This window comes from Durio zibethinus, chromosome 5, assembly GCF_047325235.1.
Source record: "Durio zibethinus cultivar Kanyao isolate XHJ-2024 chromosome 5, ASM4732523v1, whole genome shotgun sequence".
Lineage (NCBI taxonomy): Eukaryota > Viridiplantae > Streptophyta > Magnoliopsida > Malvales > Malvaceae > Durio > Durio zibethinus.
In genome coordinates, this window is record NC_143166.1 from 4314103 (window position 1) to 4336559 (window position 22457).

General features: G+C 32.2%; 3 protein-coding genes and 1 pseudogene across 5 annotated transcripts; all 4 read right to left on the reverse strand.

The window, feature by feature from the left end:
- Positions 1-14: 14 nt before the first annotated feature.
- Positions 15-4680, reverse strand: LOC111282499 (65-kDa microtubule-associated protein 8-like). The gene is made up of 11 exons (XM_022870611.2): positions 4547-4680; positions 4245-4448; positions 3447-3704; positions 3153-3365; positions 2704-2859; positions 2464-2623; positions 2224-2375; positions 2043-2130; positions 1630-1703; positions 665-739; positions 15-569 (listed from the first exon to the last, which is right to left on the reverse strand). Exons 1-11 carry the CDS (start codon positions 4640-4642, stop codon positions 246-248), a joined length of 1800 nt encoding a protein of 599 aa, XP_022726346.1. The 5' UTR covers positions 4643-4680; the 3' UTR covers positions 15-245.
- A 1542-nt stretch (positions 4681-6222) lies between these two features.
- On the reverse strand, positions 6223-10622 carry LOC111282399 (uncharacterized). Of its 3 annotated transcripts, none has more exons than XM_022870466.2 (9): positions 10358-10622; positions 8613-8722; positions 8156-8224; positions 7766-7881; positions 7632-7686; positions 7258-7378; positions 7008-7055; positions 6717-6811; positions 6223-6570 (listed from the first exon to the last, which is right to left on the reverse strand). In XM_022870466.2, exons 1-9 carry the CDS (start codon positions 10449-10451, stop codon positions 6472-6474), a joined length of 807 nt encoding a protein of 268 aa, XP_022726201.1. In that variant the 5' UTR covers positions 10452-10622; the 3' UTR covers positions 6223-6471. The 3 variants fall into 3 exon arrangements, with proteins under 3 accessions (XP_022726201.1, XP_089616812.1, XP_089616813.1); XM_089760686.1 differs by lacking the exon at positions 10358-10622 and adding an exon at positions 8884-9078 and having other exon boundaries at positions 6333-6570; XM_089760687.1 differs by lacking the exons at positions 6717-6811; positions 10358-10622 and adding an exon at positions 8884-9087 and having other exon boundaries at positions 6373-6570.
- A 1704-nt stretch (positions 10623-12326) lies between these two features.
- Positions 12327-13016, reverse strand: LOC111281510 (caffeoyl-CoA O-methyltransferase pseudogene; annotated as a pseudogene).
- A 1065-nt stretch (positions 13017-14081) lies between these two features.
- Positions 14082-18752, reverse strand: LOC111282216 (flavonoid 3',5'-methyltransferase-like). The gene is made up of 6 exons (XM_022870222.2): positions 18616-18752; positions 15668-15754; positions 15498-15583; positions 15047-15191; positions 14780-14911; positions 14082-14636 (listed from the first exon to the last, which is right to left on the reverse strand). Exons 2-6 carry the CDS (start codon positions 15716-15718, stop codon positions 14346-14348), a joined length of 705 nt encoding a protein of 234 aa, XP_022725957.2. The 5' UTR covers positions 15719-15754; positions 18616-18752; the 3' UTR covers positions 14082-14345.
- Positions 18753-22457: the final 3705 nt, after the last annotated feature.

Consider the following 22457-nt stretch of genomic DNA (forward strand, 5'->3'; position numbering starts at 1 on the left):
ATGAAGCACCAAAATGGAAAGAAATGAAAATATTTTACATTTTATTTTTCATTGCAATGACAATTGTTAACCTAAGAATTGGGACAAAAGGACAACAGATAAATATATAGTGAGTTTTTCTTCCCCTTAAACTGACTTAACAAACTGAACTTATTTTCTGCAGACTTATCTGTTTTCCTTCTACAAAACGTATGATAAACTGTTTCCATTTATTTTGCATTAAATCAGAATGGGATTTAATGATTTCAAGGTGAAAAGGGCCCAGAAAATGTTGACACCACTGAAGCTGTTTCATCTCTTAACTGAGAGGCGAAATTGGGTCGAGGAAATGTACTTTTTCCTTGCACCTTCTTTCCTTCTTTTATGAATGATATACCTTGAGTTGCTGAGTTTATGCTGTTTGACCCCAACTGTTGGATACTCAGAGAAAGCCTCCTGTTTAAAGGGGTTGCATTGCCATAACCTCCATTCAAACTCTTGTTTGGAAGGCGCCGATTACTGGTGGCTGGGCTGGATAAAATGAAGTTTTCCTGCTCAACGACTACCTGGCTCTGGACCTTCTTTATATCCTGAAAATATATCACCTTGTTAGAAAGTAGGTGTGGGTAAGCCGGTCGTTGTGAATGTCGAATTCTAGTTTGGTTGAATGTGGAATTATACTAACCCGTTGCCTTTGCTTTTCTTCTTCTCTTTCTTCCCTAAACAGGTTGTACTCTTCCAACATTGCCAAAAGAGGTACCTAGATAACCATAGATGTCATTTTCCACATAGCGGCTTCTTTAGTAATTAGGTCATGCTTGAGATACCATATCAAAAACATAATTTCAAGTCACTGGATAGAGAGTTTTAAAGCCAAGTATCCCAGTGATCCATTCAAGTGTTGAGTATTCCATGCCTTGATGCATTCCCTAGTGATTTGCCTATAACTTTTTTTTGGTTTGTTAATGTCTTCTTATGATCTATTTTAGTAGTGTTCTTGTGGAGAATATCTGATTAATGTTCTATAATCATACTCACAAAAGAACCTTCTAATTGCCTAAGTTTTGAAGTTTAGGACAAGAAATAGTGGGTATCATTATATCAGCTTTACATAGATCTGAATCTTGCTGTGAGGCAATCTAGACCTATAATGAATTAATTTTAGTGTTAAATGTGCTGATGAAGCTATTCAACATTAACTAAGAATGAAGTAGTTTAGTGTTTCCTGAAGCTGGTTTAATGATCTTAAGAAAAAGGGTTTTGTCAAGGAATTAATTGGTTCACTGTATGAGTAGCTTCTATACGCTTTCAGGGGGAAGGTGTGTCTTAAATTGAATTTGACTGCTTATTTAATTTTGACCCAAAAGGTAATAGCATGTGGAAGTTCAGAAATAACTAATGAGGAGTAATGTTAGATCTGAAGTCCAGAACAAAAAAATTGAACCACTTATGCTGGATTTAGGTGCTAACTGTTTTCTGATTATGCTGGATTTATATTGATCTTTCTGTTTTTGAACTACCATCCTGGGTCTTAACTATAAGTGAAGAATGGTGCTTCTTTTTCCTTTTTTAGTACATGCACATTACTGTCACACTATCAAAGAAACGGACGTTTTGTCAATATGTAATCAAAGGAATATATGATCTTACCTCATCATACAAGAAAACTTTCCTTCTTTCTTCTTCCCAACTCTTAGTTTTTGCTATGAGTGAATCCACCAATGCTGCATGAAACTATTTTGTGAGAATTTATATGTCCAAAAAAACATAAATACAAACATTCATGCACACAATAAGATTCACTGTTTGACACTGCATGCTTCAAGGTAGAATGCTGAAGGCTTCACACAATCTAATTGATTATGTACCATAGTTCAGTGATTAACTCGGCACATTTTTATAACTGTGTAGTTCTGGCTGGTTAATGAATTCAGTGTTCTATTACTTATGCTTATGCACCTTATAAAAAGTTTCTGGTTTGACAAAAGTAGGTCAATGCAACAAGGGCTTCAGCTTCTATGGAGAATGACTTTTTCTGATATGAAGGAGCTTTTCTAATTTACCAGGGATTTTGTTGACTGTTACTCGCGCCTTTTCTGCACGTCTTAGGTTCCTGTGAGCACCTCTGCTGACTGAATATCTATTATCATCCTGAAAATATTTATGAAATAGGGAAAATGAAACAGATTCAGTGAGAGATATAACCAACTAATTATGCAGATAGATTGTTGTAAGATCATTAACCATGCTATATTCTTCAAGCCAGCGCTCCTCATATCGGGCAAGCATCCATTTTTCCACCTTCTCCATTATGAATTTTCTGCTAGAGGTTTCTTCTTTTGCTCTTGATATCTGTTCATCCATGCTCATGAGGAGATCGGCATGGTCAATCTCCCCTTTTGTATGTTATAGTTAGATCATTGATTACCTCAGATTTAAACAAGAAAATAAATTTTGAAAAACATGTTAAGTGTTCAATCCCACCTGAGTTTATCAGGTTTAGTATATTTTCCATCTCCGATCTTGAAGGAATCTCCATGTGTGATTTGTTGCATATCTCTTCAAGCTCTTTCTGTTTCTTTAGAAATAGCTCTTTCATTTTGCTTGCCTTTAATTGATCCAATCTCTTGACTTCAGCTTCAGCCTTGAAACATTAAAAAAAAAAAATTTTCAGATATATAGTTGTTCTGATAGTTTGAAGTGATGATGATCTTCTAGACCAACCTGTTGGATTATATCCAGGGTAAGGCTTCCAGGATCAGATGCTTCTGCTGATGGAACTGATAATAGATCAATAATGTTGGAAAACAAGTAGCGATCTCCATAGGATGTATCCATTAGGCTCCACAAGTTTTTCAATGCTTTACCAAGATGGTGGAGCTGCAAAGTTGACAGAAATCAAACAAAAGATTTTGTCATGAAAAACTTTTACCTTATGATTGAGCTGTAGGCTATCAAGGAAAAGGAAGAACAAGTGATTGTGGAAGAATCTTATGTTATTCATGGCAAATTGAGGAAGGGAAGGCCGGTCACTCCAGTAATCAGAGTCTTCTGTTTTTACCATCATTTATGTTTATGTTGTCATTTATGTGTACTTTTTACTACAGACCGACATCAGAGTGGCAGCTCCTCTAACAAGATTTATTCACAAGAATGCCAACATGTCATTTTACCTTCTCAAGCCGCTTTTGCTTTTCTTCTTGGAGAGACTCCACAGTGCTGTTGAGTTTGGCCAAGATGCCATCACTTATGTTTTTTGAAATCCCACACAATTCATTCAAGCTCGGGTGAACCTTTGTAATAATCATGGAGGATTCTATCGCCAAGGTGGCAGACAAATTGTGAACAGCAGTTATATATTTTTCCACTTGCTGGAGTCTGTTGTTCTTCGGAAGAACGAAACAGGAAAGAAAAGTATTAGATCTGTACAACTTCCTTGATACAAGTACAAGGATATTTTATTGTACCTTTTCATTGTGGAGTCTTTGAAGCTCATTCTTATATTCCTCGAGTCTCTTCAAAGAAAGATCATTCTTGTTCACTTTGACATTTGTTATTGATTCGTCATACTCCGATTGGCCAGCAATTTCGGCAGAGATTTTCTGAATTTGCCCTTGTACATCAAGGAACTGGTTTACTCTCTCTTCTTTCCTCAACCGCATATCTCGCAATGCTGGAGAAATGGAATCGAGCTGTTGCTTTAGTGTTCCTGACATTTTCTCTGGCTGCAGAGACAATAAGTAGAAGGAGGTCATGAAACCAAGCAATAAACATTAAGAAATACTTTCGTCACAACTCCCATGCTAGATGCTCCTACTCTGCATCTTGACTGGATCAAAGCTAAGGGTGTACGTCAAAGTTAGGTTGTGAGCTCGATTTTTGTTTATTTATATTCATTTATTATACTTAATGAATCAACAATATTCAGGTTTCGTTAATTAAATGAATAGATTACAAATAAAACGAAATTGGTTCATGAAAGGTTCTTTTAATCAAACGAATAGATCACCAACGTAGCAAACATCATTCATATTCAATTTGTTTACACCTCTAATCAAAGCTCTGCATTTTTGCCTAATTTTTAGAGTAACAGGGGAAATTTCTTCTCTGTTGTTCCTTGTGACAAAAATTAATGAAATGTTGTTCCTTTTGGGCATTTAATGTTTTGAAATATATGCAACACCATGCATTTTTGGGGTTTTTTATTTTGTATAAGTTAAATGTGAATACTGGCTTCAAACAGGGCATAGATTGATGAAAGGTACCCGTCCAGGAAGAGATCGTTCACCAAGTGACAAAAGAAGGTGAGTAAATTCAGCCTCAGATTCTGCCAATTCCTGATGCAGGCGAGCCCTTGATATATTTGCACGGTCCACTTTTCTCCTGTAGACCTCCAGACACTCCTGTTCTAATTCTAGTAGAACCTTTTCTCTTTCTAACTGATCTTCTCCAACTTCGTCCCATATCATCTATCCATTACAATATCAGAAAATGTAAAGCAGATTACAAGCACAGCTTATGTCAAATATTAAAAGGTGCAAAAAAAAAAAAAAGAAAAATTTTTTGCCTGCAGTTCTTGGAGTAGATATCCACATGATGTTTCTAACAATGCAGAGCTTCTCATTCCCGGAGGCACTTGAAATGATCCCATCTGATGATCCATGTATCGATGACAGCTTTTACTGGGACACTTGAAACTGCTAGAAACTGGACGCTTTGGCTAGGACACTTGGAATACAAGAAGGTGGAAGCTGTTGGTTTGAATTCTTTGTATAAGCAATCAAGCAATATTGAGAGAGAGAATAATGGGCTGTCAGCTTTTGGGTGTGAGTTTTTGCTTAAAAGACAAGGCTGACAGAGGTGGGTGACTGGGTGCTCCCAAAGCTTTGGGTTCAAGGGTCATCCAGTTTTGTGGATTTTCCAGGTTCAGCCTTTCCCTCTCCTCATTATTTTGATTTTAAATATGAAAAATGACAATATGACTCTCTCCAGTTTAATAAGTTAAGATGAGGTTCTTTCTTGAATATAGTAAAGTGATGTTTCTTATAAATATGTAATTTAACTCGATTGGTTTACTTAAATAATATTTTCAAATCTTAATATTTATAATCTCTTCTTTTATTCTCGTACTACATTCTTTTTTTTAAAAAAAAAGTGATGTTTCTTATTGCAATAATCAAGATTTTATGTATCCTATGAACATATAGCATACGTAAAGTCTTAGATTTAGATTTAAGGGGAACTTTGATTCCTACGCAACCAGTGCCCGAATGGAATAGTTTTACACCCAGTGTTAAAATGTCAGACTCAAAAGCAATTATGTTTGTTTTTTTTTTTTTTTTTTCTTTTAAAAGGTCGGTCTGAAATTAAAAAAATAAATTAAAGTGTTGAAATTTAAACCCCTAACTTACTGAATGTCATCATTTAAAAGTGATTACATAAATTAATTAAATTAAATTCTTAATTTAACGGTTATGCTTTCATAATGTGATTCAGGTGCAAAATGCCACTGATCAGACTTTGAGGGAGGCCTCGTTGCACTGGTTTGGAGAATCTGAACCATCTGATGCAATGGTTCAGTCTTGAGCAATTGATCTTTTCTAACATGGAGTAGTACCATATAATTGTGAAGGCTCAAAGATATCCCAATTTGCAATAATTTTGAGATCCCATTTTGATTAAGGAACATAATGTTCATGCTGTTTGGGATTAGTTAGTGAATCATTTTCAACCCAATACATTCTACCTCATTAATTCACCTTTTTAACAAGATATAATGGGAATTAAGGTGTCTCTTCCTTATCATTAGCCCTCATTCAAGAATGAATTTAGGTGTGGGGATTTTGAGGATTAGATGCCAAGGGTGCCAAGGATGGCTAAATCAGGGCCTACTTATATAAAGAAGTAATCTTAAAACCAAGCTCTTTTACTTTATAGTTACAAGTACCTGTCTTGAAAAGGAAAAGTGAGATCTCCAACTTGGGTCTCCAACTTGTCTATCATGCAGCTGCTTTGCAACCTCATTGTGCGGACAAAAAGCTTCCAACTTAAGATTAGAGACCATGGGCATTAGGGAAAATATAAAGTTTTTAATTTTTTTTATATAATGTTCTAGAATGATTTAATTTTTTAATTTTTGCAGCCTTTTAAACAGATATATGTCAATCTTATAAATTTGATTCAATTGTGCAATTTAGAAATCTACCGTTAATATATAGCATAATAATATATAATTTCGTTTTTGATACATTGATTATATAATTTTTAACTTCACAAGGCAGAGTTATAGGTAAGAGTTACAACTATAGACCCTTGACTACCTTTTGAATTTCTAGTGGGTTGGAGTGGTGGAATCCATCAAAGAAGAAACAAGTATCAAAATGATGAGTTTATGGATCCATTTACGAGAAAAAGAGGAACAGACGAGGGATTGTACAACTTTAAAGTTAAAAATAAATATATCATGGGACTGAAATGGTGTTTGGGTTATTGCTAACAGAGAAGGCTATAAGAAGGCATGTCTTCAATCCGTAGGACATCATCCTTTAGAAGTTCTCTCTCCAGCTGAGTCCGAGTTGATTTCAAAACATCCTGAAGAAAACAGGCAGACAAGGTTTTACAACCAGCAACCAGCAGGAAAATTAGTAAAGATTTAGCCATAATTGCCTTTGCAAGCACTAATTGGGGAAAAAGAACTTTCATAGGTGCAGATGCAACATTATGAGCGAGTTTCTCACATTGAACTCCATATATGTGGCATTTCTCTCCAGCCATTGCTTGTCCATAACCACGAAAGCCACACAGTAAAGCAAGTCAAAGGCCCATTCATTTTCTGAACAGTTATTGGAGAAAAGGGAATCACAGAGAAATAATCCAGTCAATTGGTGCATGTAATAGTTTATATTCAAGCAGATTTGCCAACTGCTGTACATTTTTATCTGAGCCATTTCACCATCGATAGGTAAGGCAATACTTAGACCGGAAACAACCCTCATGCTTTTTTACTAGGGTTAGCTGCATGCTCTTACCTGATAACATCTGTAAGAAAACTGATCTGATAAACGTCCTCGGCTTCGCTGCAAATGAATATGTTGGCATTAGCTTGCATCCTCATGTTAAATGAACTAATTTCAGGAAAAGTAAGTGAGCATTAGCAATATAGCCAGACTACTGAACAAGGAATCACACACCAAATTATTATACTTCAAAAATTAATTACTTGATAGGATATTCAGAAGTTCAAAATGAACATAGTTAAGGTATTCATTTTCCACTCACAGGCATCAAGGTCTAGCATTTGCATGATCATAAATGTAATATTTACACCAGCAACAGCAAAGGGATACTCCCATGCAGCTCGCTTTCCTCCCTGCTTTTGTAATAAACGTTGAAATGATGTCTGCAATAACAAGTGACAAGTCTCAGATTGAACAATGCAAAATAGTGGTGGTAAATTTACTTGGCAGCGGCTCCTAAACTATATAGTTGATCCTCTCACAAAGTGATTTCTGTATTATCTGATGCCATAAACAGAGTTTAGAGCAAATGACTTGAAAGCAAGAACTGTAACTTATACCAAACAATGCTCTAGAGTCTTGACAGTGCTTAAGCGAATTGGCTAGCTGATTAGAAATCTCAGATTCATTACTTACCGAGAATGTCTTGGCAAAGAATAACAGGTTCTCCAAAGAAATGAATCCAGCACCTCTGTTTGACCAGGAAAAAAAGGTCAGACACAGAACAAAAGAAAGAATAAGCCAAACAAAAGCAGTAGAGTAAAGCCAACCTGAAATCAGTAGATGGATCCCTTCCTTGCCATCCCATTTCTTTCCACTGATCAGATATCAAGCCATGGAGCTCCTGTCCAGGGTACGTAGCAGACCATAATGCTCTCAGCGCTTCCTGTTTTCATGAAAACTTTCTATAAGTTGGCTGACAGGAAATAGTTTCTGACAAAAAGTGTAAATAGAACTGATAACTTAGATTACACCATCGTTAGATATAGCTATTGCATCCTAATGTGTAAGGAGATTTTATTGTTTTCAGGAGAACATAGGCCCTCCAATTCAAGTTAGTGTCCTCCATGGACAATATTATAGTTTAAAGCACCTTCACATTAACATATCAAATTTGTGAAAAAAAAAAAAAAAAGAAAAAGAAAACGTAAAAAGCAAACCTGGTGATCTGGCCTAGAACCATCAAAGTAAACCTTCATACGGTGCTTCAACCTCTTCAATCTTTCTTGCTGCAATTTGCAAACATAACTATCACATATAGGGAATTTACATGAATAAGTCAAACAATAAAACAATGTAAAGAAATTTTGGAAGAAAAACGAAAAATCAGGGAAAAAAAAAAAAAGGTAGCCTAATGTTATGCATATTGCATTCTTGCTCAAAATGGTTTAAAGTGCAATGTGATAATTTTTATGGTGTTGATCTCCTAAAAAGCACAATCGAGACAAAGTGGCGAGCTGGCCAACTCTGAGAAACTTAATTTTTGTTCAGGATTACCATGAGTAAAGAAGTAACCTTTTTTTCAATATAATTTTAGTTACAAATTGTATGCAACATTCAATGCATAAAGTTTTTGTTTGTCAATTTTAATAACGAAAATGATCATCATGTACTTGCCTGTTGGGGTGTCAAGTTAATGTAGATCCGTTCATAAGCTTCCTTTCGCTTGAAACAAACACAAGTAAGGCCCTTACCAATCCAAGTAGGCGTCCCACATGTAGCAGCATCTGCACACAACCATTTGAGCTCTTTCTTTTTACCTTTGCCATCCAAATTTTATCTAGAGTCACAGCTTCAATCCAAAAAAGTAAAAAAAAAAAAAATATATATATATATATATATATCATAAATCAAGCAGTAGATAGACCATTTTTTGGTTCTTAGCAACCTGGCTCAAGAGCTACTCCAAACCATTTCATATCAGCCGACGTCGAAGACCCTCGACTCTCAAAGCTCCTAATACTTTTCACTCGACAAAAAGAAGAAGAAAAAATCAGGTGGTCCAGAAACATCCTATTCCATTTTCCACAGCTCGTTTTGTTGCGTCCAGCAAGAATTGGTCCATGATTTTTGTATTTTAATGAAACAAATCATTGCAGTGGATACAGCAGCTCTTACCTTTTTCTCAGAGGCACTGCTCTATAAACTTGTGGGTCCCAAGTACCAACATCAGATGACTGGCCTAGTGGCTACTGCCGTTAACGGACATGGACAACCGAGAGACGAGGTTCTTGTGCACGCGCTCCTAAACTTACATAATTTATACGACAAAGCCCCAAGAGTTAATATTTTGCCAATGGTAGTGTAGAAAGTTAGAAGATTTAATCTCAATGGCACTGTCGTAATTCACCCGACAAACTCAAAGAATAAAAAAAACAATGAGTTTTAGAATATGGACGCGCATTAGCTGTTAACGTGGGACCTCCTTCCCCGACCAGATGGACACGTCAGTATCGTCTCCCATGTGAGCACTTGATCCAAAATGGTCGGAATCTGTACAACACGCTCTACGAGCAGGCGTGAGGGAATCGCCAACAGAAAGCGGGTGTAGTAAATTCTAAGCAAATATTAGTAGAAGAAAGAAAAAGAAAAGGGATTATATTTAAAGATAAAAGATTTTTAATCATAGTATAACTAGATTAAATCAAACGTCACATCAGATGGTCAACTTCGTACCAAAATGGGGTACATGAAAGTGGTCTATCTTGTGAACACAAAAAAATCTTCAAAAATATTTTATTAAAAAAGAAGAAATAGTGTTGGATTCGTCTAGGCTTCGGATGGGGTGGCCTGCGTCCACCGGCTAATCATGGTCCGTTACTGTGGGGGTCACGGAGAAATAGAAGGATAATGATTGAACTAAGGGAAAACGGTTGGACTGCTACAGAAACCCTAAATTGCGCCAAATCCGACATAATGAAAGTCAAGAGAGATCAATGAGTGGGCAATGGAGGAAGATTCTAATGTAGATTAATCAGTAAAGAAAAAAATTTTTTCCTTTTTTCGTGGGCTTGAAATAAGCGTCAAACTTCTAGCTTCTGATACAAGGAAATGACAGAATGTCCACCCATTAAAACATCAGATTCGTTGAGATAGTGCTTATGTCCCCCATTGAAAAATATTCATCATTATCCCTTTTTTCTTTTTTTTTGGTTTCGTTTTTGTTGTAAAAAAAAAAAAAAAACCATTTTGAGTTCTACGTTAGAATCATAAATCCGACAAAAAAGGAAACTGATTATTAGTCATTTGAGCAAATCTGAAAATTCTATAATTTACACCATTGCAGGGGGCATTAAGAACTAAGAACCGCTGGAAATATATATTTCAATTGATAAAATGAGCATCGAATTAAGAGAGAATACCTGAAGAAGCAGAGCCGTGAGGGCAACGATTGATGGAAGAAGTAGAGAGAGAGCGGATCGCCAGGCAGCTTCCTTGAGTCCTAACTACACTCATTCCTAATCTCAGAAAACGCCTTTAATCACCACAATATTTTTATTTCTATTCCTTCTAGTTATAGCACTCTCGGATGATAAGAGCATAAAACAGGAAAAAAAATGCAACCAGAAAGCAACAAGAATGAAAGAGAGAGAGAAGGGAAACGGTTCAGGTTGGCCCCAGACTTCTTATGCAAATGAGGCAGTGGGCTCAATATCAAAAGTCAAAACTACCCTGATAATTTTTTCTGCTTTGCCTGGGGGAATAGGCTTTTTTTGCTTCTGGATTAACTTTCTAAGTGGTAAACTATTTTTTTTTTCAATTGATTTTCGCATATTCTATAATAGTTAATTGAAAGCTCGTGTGCATAATATCTTTTTTTTTTTTGGATAAATCAAGTATAGCAAAAATATTTTAAAAAGCACATAAATTTTATTATTTTATTTAAATAAATTCTTATATTATTGTATCCAATAAGTTATTGGTTTTTTTTTATATTCAAATAAGCACTTAAATTTTAATTTGTATATAAATAATTTCTTATCATTTAATTTATATCTAAAGAAATTATTAATATAAATCAATCTTTTATTTTGAATAAGAGCATATTTGATACAAATAAAAGAATAAAAATTTATTTGAATTTAATAAAAATATAAAAATTTATGTGATAAAATTTAGAAACTCTTTTAATATTTTAGATATGGTATAATATGTGATGTTATTCTTGAATGTTATGGGATTAATATACTTCCGACTGCATTAAAATTCATTCAATTTCTCCTTATAAATCAGTCCTAAATTAAAGGAATTATTTTATTTACAATAATTATAGTACAATTAATAAATTATAATATAAAATTATATAAAATCCATTAAAATATAGATTTTACATTTATGAATAGTGAATCTTTACATAATTTTTTTATTGTAATTAGACAATTATAATATTGTAATAAAAAATTATAGATAATATAGTTTCTAAATCGAAAGCTTAATATGCAAGGTAGAGTTGACTATACGTCATTCAAACAAATTCTCCAATCAATTGATCCAACATGGTAAAATTTCGTTTATTGTTAAAAAAAAAAAAAAGGAAACTTGGACTTTAAAAGGAGAAGGAAACTCTGTGAAAATAGAAAACTCTTTTTTTTTTTTTTTTTGGGAATATGAGAATTGAAAACTCTTGTGAGCGTAGAGAGTGTATGTATCCCTTGATCAAAGGCAAGATGTCCAAAGCAATCCATTAGATTCCACATGGCAGGCAACACTCCGACCATGGATTGATTAAAGTCGGAGAAACTGTTTCAACAATGAAAACAAAATATCCATGTTAGAGTTTAAGCCAACGCCACTCTCCTTCAAGAGATTGGTTCACACACATCCGTGTTTATTATTGAAGGCCGAAGGAGGTGTTTTGTCGAGCCGGGGAAACGCGTGAGTCGGGTGGGGACTAATCATGAAATTTTGCAATTGATAAAAACACCCTGACGACAAAAAGAAAACATAAAAATGGCTTTATGTGTTTGGAAGTTAAGCAAGCTGGCTAAGTTCACTTGATTGTGTAATGTCTTTTATCTACGGATGCTCTGAATTTGAGATTTGATAGACTGCCGAATGGTCTTACATGGCGAGATTGAGCGAAGGCAAATTAAAAAGAAAGAAGCTTTGGAGGAGACCCTTTTGAGCCTTAAAGGCAGGGCAACAGGCCAACAGGAATCATGGATGTCACCCACACTGCTTCCACAAACGCCACCGCCTCAGCTGTCTTTGTTTCTCACATGGCTGAAGGATTTGCCTAGTAATAAAGAAATTCGAGAGGCAATGGCAAATATTCCCCATTATAGATTAGAGAATTTACCATGTTTTATGCTATTGTCCCTGTTGAGAAAGTTGAAATTAGAGCCAAGCTTTGCTGTTTTATCCTTACAAGTTACAGCCTAAAAGAAAAAGCCATATAACCAACATTTTTTCACTATTACAGGCGCCTACAGAGACTGACAACATCACCGATGGTAAAGGAGGGATGATTCAACTCGATGATCAACTGCTAATAAACTATTAAATTGAATTACATACTCCCTGGTTCTCCATACATTTTCAGGCATCTCATCCTTCTCCACCTGGCATAAGACTGACCCAAACTGTAAGGTGATATCGTAAGCTATTATTCCTCCTACCTCCACCAATTTCAGCACTTGCTCATGAAATTTCATAGAATCCTTCTTTTCGGCTTACACAAATATTAAATCGAAGGTCATCAATTCATCTTCTTGCAATTAATTTTGTCAACTGAAAGAAAGATGACAAAAATTTGGCAATGCAAGGGCGGCGGCAAGAAGGGAATAACCTGTAAAAACTCCGATTTCCATTGTCTTCTCGGCATTCATGATCTTTAGAAGCATAGATCGGAACTGCGCTTCATCAGCGGGCACATTCATGATGCTCCTGCAATAAAAAGAACCAAAATTGGACTTGTCAGAGTACAATATTCTAATTAGAGAAGGCCAATAGTACTATTTTAATACAAATGTTCTTCTGATTTTCTCCATTTCTTCATCATTGGAGAAGGCTAATCGACCATTCATTTTTCTGTTTACTTTTTCTAATAAATTTTTTCTATGATCTCCCTGGGTTTTTCTAGGTGGCTTCTATTAAGCGTTGTCTTCTGCGTGTATTAGCTTGAAAGCAAATAAATAATAAATTCCTTTTCCCCTTGTTTTACTCCACCTTTTTCTGGGCTCTCTTCACGATTTTACAATTCCGGAAAATGCAAATTTTTACTGAGAATGAATGGAAGAATATATGGCTCTTCATCAAGACCTTTCCAGAGGTGGTTTTTGTTCTAAGTTTTGTCAAATTAATTTACTAAATCCAGTCTTGTATTGCTAGAATTGATATAATAAAAGAATGCTCACCAAAAAAAAAAATGATGAAAGTATAAATTATACTCCTACTAGCATAGATTTTGCCAGTGTTTCTTTTGCAAAATCCAGAAACCTACTAAATGTTGACAGTGAGTAATTTGACAAACTGGGCCTTTTCTCAGATTGTGAAGAATCCATGGGATTTACAAATTGAGAAGAATCACTTGAGGGTCGCTCTGGTTCAGAGTTAACGGAGTCCAAACTGTTAGGTGCATTTTTTTATCCAAAAGGTAGAATAGCCATTTTTCTTTATTAGAGATGGTAAATAATTAGGAGTAATTTTAATTTTTTGATTGAACTGACGAATCAAGCCGACTTAATTCTCCGACGTGATATCAATCTGACCACCTCATCAGTCCACTCACTAGAATTCCCTAGATGCTAACACATTATCAACTTACCAAGTTTTCTTTGACCCTAGGGCTTATATAAGATCTCCTAGACCAGTCACCTTACAGTATAAATAGCATCTTTCAAGTACTGTTGAATCAATCTTCATTTTCTTTTTTTTTTAATATTCTTATTTATTTATTTTTTTGATCGAACTTTAATTTAAATATTAGAATACAAACACAGAAACCATTTCCTTATTTTTCATTGCTTTTTTTCTTTTCTTTTTTTTAATTTCAAAATTTTACTCGGGCTATTAGTTTGGCACCAACACAAACCTTGCTAATAAAAGTGCAAAATATAATTTTAAACTTCAAGACTCCATCTCAAATGACAAAATATAATTCATTTTTTTTAAGAATTTAGTATTCTATTTATAGATTACATGACTGTTGACAATTACAATACAAATTTTCTATCTAAACAAGCCCGCACATGCAATTTCACAAGACAATGTCCAAGGTTCAAAAGCAATGCTAATATATATGTCAAAGATTATTCTAACTGATTGAAGCAACAATATGCAAGTTTATTATGTTTCAAACTACTTCACCAACATGGAAGAGTCAAATACTGAGTTATGGTTGGTTTTTCTCTAGTGAAGACGCCTGCAGAGAGTTAGGCCATCGCCAATTGAAAGGAGCGACGACTCAACTCGAGGATCAGCTGCAATAAAGCTATTGAATTCGATCACAAAATTTCTGAACCTCTTAATAAGGTCGTCCATCACTTCCTTTTCTGATTCTGCAACTGAGCCATACCATAAAGTGTTGTCATAAGCTATAATTCCTCCGATTTTCACCAATTTCAGCGTTAACTCATGAAATTTAAGATAATCGCTTTTATATGCATCCACAAATATGAAATCGATGGTCCCTTCTTCGCCCTGCAAAGTTTGAAATTAAATCAAAGCAGATATTAATTAAGTAAATAGCATGATACGAAGTGGATTGAAGACAACCCATTTTATGTTTAGCAGTCGAGTTTTCAAACTTGTAAAACATCAAGTGTTATTATATATATACTTACATTTTTAATCAGATCATCTAAAACTAAAAAGGCATCTGATGGGATGAACTTGATCTTATGCTGCATTCCAGCTTTCTTAATAAATGGTGATCCGGTCTCATAAGCTTCTTTGTCAGGATCAATTGCTATAACCTGCCAAAAGGATAATTTTTTCAATTGGTACTTAGAAATTAATCAAATCAGGTAGCTACAAGATCGTTTTACTGGTAAATTAATGATAAGTAAAAGAAAAAGAAAAACAGAGAGATCAATGACATAAAATAATACCTTGCCATCCTCAGGCAATGCAAGGGCAGTAGCAAGAAGAGAATAGCCCGTAAAAACTCCAATTTCCAGGGTCTTCTTGGCATTCATGAGCTTTAGAAGCATAGATATAAACTGAGCTTCATCAACAGGCACATTCATGACGCTCCTGTATAGAAATTCAAGTAAATATGGCATTTTTAACTGTGGTATTTTCTCTAATTTTTTTATGAATTATTACATTATCAAATTACAAATAAAAATTATAACATCAAGGAGTTGACAAGAATGTTACACTAGAAAAAAGATCATCCCAAAATACATCCCAAGTGAAGAATTTAATGTTTTGATTCTTGAATCATGCAAAACAAGATATGAAACAAGATAAATCCGTCTAAAACTTTGATTCTACTTATACCATAAATCCAGATAAAACTATCACCATTAATTTGACCATAAAAAAAGAACAACGTACAATTCTTTATACTTCTGGGCACTGGCCTCTCTTAATTCCTTCAATTGCTCATGTTCTTTCGGATAGGCACTTGTTTGCAAGATGTACTACAATTAAATAAGAAAATTAAAGACATGGTAATATAAAAAAAAAAAAAAAACCATGCAGATAACTCTTGTGATATGAAATACCTGTAGAAGGGCATCGTTTCTAAGGATGGCCTTCTTGCTCCAATCTGCCATGGTTTAAAACTCTTGCAATCGCTTCACCGATTCTTCCTTTTTTATACAATGAATTGCAACGAGCAAATAATTTGCAAGTGATTTTATTTTATAATAGATGAGATGAATACTGATTATTAACTTGGGTCAATTGTATAAAGCATATGAATATTTTTAAGTTAGCATTTCGCTTTCATAAATGATTTATTATGTTGTAATCCACGAATGAACATAAAAGAAAAATGGAAAAGAGTCAACAAAAATCACTATTAGTACGAAACAAAATGAAAAATACTAGTAATAAATTTAATATATTTAAAATTTAAAATGTAATTTAATTGATTCGTATATTTATTTTAAAATGTGATATTTAATAAATATAAAAATCAAATCTTAATAGTTATAATATTTTTTTAATTTTCAAACTATAACATCTTTGGTAAAAAAAAATTACAATATTTGAAAAAAATGTTAAATAAAAAATGAAAAAAAAAAGAATAAAATATTAATTTAAGTTGAATATGTATTTTCACTTATTTTTTTTATTTTCTCCATATCAAACCAAAAAAGACAGAGTGACTGAGGATGCACGTAACTTTCGGCATACCATATATATTATTACCCAAAACAGTAGCTATCTTACACCATAGTTGTAAACTATTCAACACCTCCTGTTTGGTGGTAACTATTCCAATCACCAAATCAAAGTTGTCAAACATTTTTATAAAACCATGTTCTATAGAGAATATGGAAAGATGGTCCCTAAAGCAGCCGCCCTTCATTAATACTTTCAAATTTTAGAAAATAAAAAATTTTAAAAGAAAATTTTTTAAAAATATTTTTTATTAATAGAATTGATAAATTTATGAAATTAAATTTTAATTTTTTATTAAATAATTATTTAATTAATGATGTGGAGTTTTTGATAATACTAACAATAATGAAATTATTTTTTAAATATAAAAATTTATAGTAATAATTAATTATTTTAATATTTTATATAAATTATAAATAAATATTTTTAAAAAAATTTTATATCCGTCACAGTCATTCACGAGAATTTGTTAGACATTTCCCCTGTCCGCAAAAGCAGAGTTTAATTTGGAGTCCAAAGTGTCATCATTGATATCATTATCTCTATCAATCCACCCAACTGGGCCCCTTCCCCTCCCAAAATTCTCAGTTTACAAGCAACCTATCGCAGTACTACTAATTATTAGTAGTAGTTAATCTTTTTAAAAAATGATTTAATTACTAGCAATATTTCACAATTATGGTTCAATTTCTAGCTAACAACTTCGTTTGACAAAAGGAGGAAGGAGAGTCCAAAAACGAAAGGATCTCTTTTATTTAATAATAAAAATATTATATTATATTAATATAAATAATTATGTTAGAAAATATATTTACAGTAATTTCTATGCATGATTTTATTGCAAAAGATGACTTGCAATATTTATTAAAACATAAAATTTTTTATATTTCAAATCACTACAACGTGTTATAAAATTATAACGTCGTTAAAAGTATTAGTAACAAATTTATATTTTTTTGTTGTAAAATATAATTTGTACTTGACTATAACAACATAAAACTATGGCCTGAAAAAAAAATTACAATATTTATATAAATTACTCCAAATATATAGTTTTATTATTAAAGATAATATTTCTTGTAATGATTTTAATTTCACTTTCATTGCCAGTCAAATACATATGGACTGATGGCATCAACAATATTAAAAAAAAAAAAAAAGTGGTAGTAGTTACAAGGAAGAAGCAAGAGTCTAAGATTATGATAAGTCTTCCAAGTTTTGATTACGATAATATTTAAATATTTTTATTATTCAGGGGCCTCTTGCCCTTAAATAATAATAAAATAATTACCCTCGCCAAAATCCCAATTGTATCCTTCTTTGTGGTACTCCACAAAATATGCTTCACTCTTTCTTTCTCTGTATATTTTTAGCCAATGCAGTAGAGAAGGTAAAAACAACTCGTATCCATGGATTTCAGTTCGACTTGATCTTTTAGGTTAATTTTTTTTTAAAAAAAATCGAGTATCAGGTCGGATCGGATCAAGTGACATGAAAAAAAAAATTGAGATCAAATTTTAAGTAAATCCGATCCGATCCGACCCGATATATATAAATAATTTTTAAAATTTTTAATTATATATATTTATATAATAATATTTTTAAATATTTATAATTAAAAAATAATATTTTATTTATTTCGAGTCGGATCGGGTTCGAGGTGATGTCAACCCTAAATGCAAGTGTCCCGCAATGATTCTTACTACATTACATTTATACCAACAATAAAGTGAAATATAATTAATTTTAACATGAAGGAAACAAATTCTAAATTATCTCTGTAGGCTAAGCTTTAAATAGATTGATACGTTATTAAAGTTGATTTTTAAAAATTATTGATTTAAAAAAAATTTATATACGTAATATTTTGTTGAATTAAATAGTAATAGAATAAAAATTTAAAAGTTAGATTGAAAATTTTTCAAAAATCTAAATTATCTCAATTTGGCATTAATTAAAAAAAAAGAAAAAAAAAATCTAACTATAGCCACGTGGCAGATTCTTCTACAGATTAAAGATAAGATATCTGATGTGTCTCCATTTTTTGAAAGCTAAGAGTCATTTGCCATCCAATAATCAAGCCAATAAAAGAAATAGCCTTTGGCAAAATTATAACACAAGCAAAAAAATTAACATAGTACTAATGTTTTCTTAATCACTTGATTTAGAAAAATATTTTGAACAAAACAATTCAAATGATGTTTGAGATTGAAGAACCTCATAACTCATGGAATTTATTATTATACCCAATATTTATTTAGAAGAAAATGTTACAAAATAAATGAGAAAAAAAAAAAAGAAAGAGAAAAGAGAAATGAATTACCTTTGCTTGATATCTAAGCACTCTTTAGCTTTGGAAACTCTTCCAACACTGACTCAGCAACAATGGACAAATTTCACTCACTAACTCTCTCAATGATTTTGTTAGAAATTTTCTCTCCCTCTCTTTATCCTTTTATAGGCAAACCATATTTGAATTTTATTATTATTGCCATATTTATTCTCATGTGATACATACTTTAAATAAAACACGTCAGAGTGTCTAATCCAACAACTTTGCATGTTGACATTAAGACACTCTTTATTAAAGTATGTCGTTTTTCTTGCTTTTTAATTTATCTTTTTGTAAAATGATTTAAAATTTTTTTCTTAGTTTGTAAATTTCAAGGTTAAGAATAATTACCCCTGTGAATTTTGTCCTAAAATAAAATATTTCTTACTATAATTTTCTATGTCTAATTTAGTGTTTTAATTTATTCAACGCATGTAATGCAGGAATAACTAAGTTTCATGTATAAGATATATAAAAAAATCAACTTATATATTATAAAAAAAAATTATTGATGTAATTTTTAATGCAACAAAAATAAAATTCAGTCGAAGTCGAGACACGTGAATTTTTTTTTGGACATTTTTCGTTTGTCAGCCTTGTAAATTGGGTTTGGTATAACAAGACTTATGTAGTTCAAGAAATAAGACTAATTTGCTTGTATTTTTTTTTTTTTATGAAAGAACCTATTACTTAAAAATTATAATTATTTGAATCTAAAATTTAATTAAATTGTTTTGTATAAATAATTTTTAGGAAATAATATTTAAAAATTTTAAATTTCAAATTTGAGCACTTATAATTTTTTTTTATTTTAAAATTAGATTTGCTATAAAAAAATAAAAAATTACTTATCCAATACCAAAGAGTAAAAGAAAAAGAAAGAAATTACCCGTTAAGTAGGTAAAATCTTAAAAGAAAAAGTTCCAAAGATGTGAAATCTAGGGAGCGGATTGCCGGAAAGGGCGGAGTAATTTGTAAAAGTTTGTCCTTAAAAGCAAAACAAGAGTAATAATTAGGAATAATTATTGCTTGTTAGTTTAATTGAAAACAAGATGTCATTTTTTGAGTTACCCATTTCTCTATACGGTACAGTATATTTCTTTTTGTTTAGCTCGTAATTTATCGAGTATTTTTTTTTTTTATAAAAACAAAGATAGTAAAGATAAAAATTCTCATATTGTGAAATTTTAATTTTAAATTTATTAAATATTATTTTTTAAAGTAAATAAATTATGTTATATCTACATTCTCTTACGAAATACACTTTTTTATACATAAGATAAACATAGTAAAAAATTAATTCAAAATCAAAATTTTTATATCTTTTTATATCATTAAATAGTGAGTCAAAAAATTAAAAAATGATTTGTTTAATCGATTAAAATTTATTTTTTTTAATAAAAAAACTTTAAGTTTGAATCATGTCTGTGATTATTCGTTAAAATTATTTTAAATATACGATTTATAATAACTTATTTTAAGTTATAGATACATTATATTTTATCTTAATATAAAAAATTAAATAATTTATTTATTTTTTAATTTTTCTTCAAAAAAAAAAAACAAAAGTCAAAAAAGTAAAATTTTGTACGAAATACTTAGTTGGAAACCATATTGCTCTTCTCTATGTTTAGGTACAGAGATGGATCAAGGCCCATTATCTAGAAACTCGGTTTTGAATTTTGTAAGTTCCAATTCTTACTTTTCTATAGCCGTCCCGTCTAACAGTGGTTTAGGTCGAGGTTTTATTTCCAAGGTTGATTTTTTTCCTTTATTAATCCTTTCGGTGTTTAAAGTTATTAAAGGATATGTGTTGACTTGATAATTTAAAAGACAAAGAGATAATGAGATAAAATTAATAAAAAAATATTAAAGTAATATAATTTAAATTTTTAATAAATATTATAAACAAATTTGACAAAAATTAAAATATATTTTATGTTAATACAAATTATGACATATAATATTTGTATAAAATATAATATAAATATATTAATTATTAATATTTTATATAATATAAATATATAAATTATCAAATTTAATTGTATTGTATAATATTTAAGCTTCGTTGTATGAAAAGTTGAGAAGTATTTGTCTAGAAAAAAAAAAAAAAGTCCCAGATTGCTGCTGAGAAGGAGGTCTGGATTCAAGTTTTTTCAATCGTTAAAGGCTTTCTTTTTGTCCTTGGTAGTTTGGATGCTTGGATTTTACGTGTAGCTGGTAAGCCAACCTTCACCAAGAACTTGAAAAAAATGGTTTAAAAGACTCTTTGAAGTCAGCAATGAGTTAATGCTTTCTTTACCAGCTCTAAAAAAAAAAAAAAAAAGCCCTGAATCTCTAACTCTAGTCAACAACGCGTTGGCTGATAACATTTCCAAAGTTTTTTCACGATTGAAATCCAATCAAATGAACCAGACAGGGCATGATGATTCAATATTCAGGTGATTTTGAATTTAAACGCTAAGCCCACGAATGATTTTCTACGTTAGAAACGACAGTTTCCAAATGAGATCTTCAGCACTGAAGATCTCATTTGGAGCAGTTGAAAATTGGGTTTCCAGAATTTCAACATGACAGCAATATTTTACCAGCATTTGGAGTCCAGTCCAATTGGATCACCGACTCATTCCAATTAGGTGTCGTTGGAGAGTCTAACCACTTTGATGTTATTTGGATAACATAAATAAGTGATGCTGCCTTTTTAATAGTGCTGTACCTGTGATTTGTGATTGGAGACTTAACGATCAATGAAAAAATAAGGCTGCGATTCGTTAATGATAATATTTTTTTATTTTTATTTTTTGTTGTTAAACTTTTAGAAAATATGTACACAAAATAAAAATTTATTTTCAAAAATAAAAATTATAAAAATATGTTTGGTATATTCATTTTCAAAATAAAAAATATAAAAATAATAATTAAATAATTAAGTGGTTCTTGTTATGTCTTTTGCTTCAAATTAATTTTTGCAGCAGCAGGGCTTCTAATTTTGAATCTTCACATTTTCTTCATATTTGGGTGTTAGGTAATTGATTGAGGGGTTCGTGAATATTTAATATCAAAAGCTTTTGAAGAATTCATAATATCATTTTGTGAATATTTATTCAAAGGAGAAAACTGTAATGTAAATGTTGTTATGTTGTTGCCAAACTGAACGGTCTGCTTGGTGTTTGTATCACGGGTCGAGATTTACGTTCTGAATCCATGCGATTTTGGGACTTTGGCATTCATTCATCCGGTGTCTCGAATCAACCTGATCGTCACAGTTCACACTCTTGTGAGGTATTGTTCGCTCTGATCCTCTTGATCTTACGGTTTTATCTTACAAAAGGCATCTCATAAGGAAGAGATTGTGTGAATCTTTTTATATCCCAGTGACCATCATATTATGTTCGATGTGAGATTTAGGACTCCCCCTTAGGTGCGGGAGACATTCTCCTGTACCCAACCTCGTGACGTCCTCGTTACGGAGGCTGACCACCTTGTCTACTTCTCTCGAGGCGCTTAGCGTAGATTAAACGGTTTAGGACTGGCTCTGATATCACTTGTCACGGGTCGAGACTTAAGCTCCGAACCCGTGCGGCTCCGGGACCCAGGCATCCACTCATCCAACGTCCTGAATCAGTCTGACCGTCACAGTTTATACTTTTGTGAGGTATTGTCCGCTCTGGTCCCTCTGACTTCATTGATTTTGTCTTACAAAAGGTATCTCACAATGAAGAGATTGTGTGAACTATTTTATATCCCAATGACCCTTCTATTATGTTCGATATGAAATTCAGGACTCTTTCTTAAATTCATGACACTTATTCATCTCTTTCTAAAATGAAATA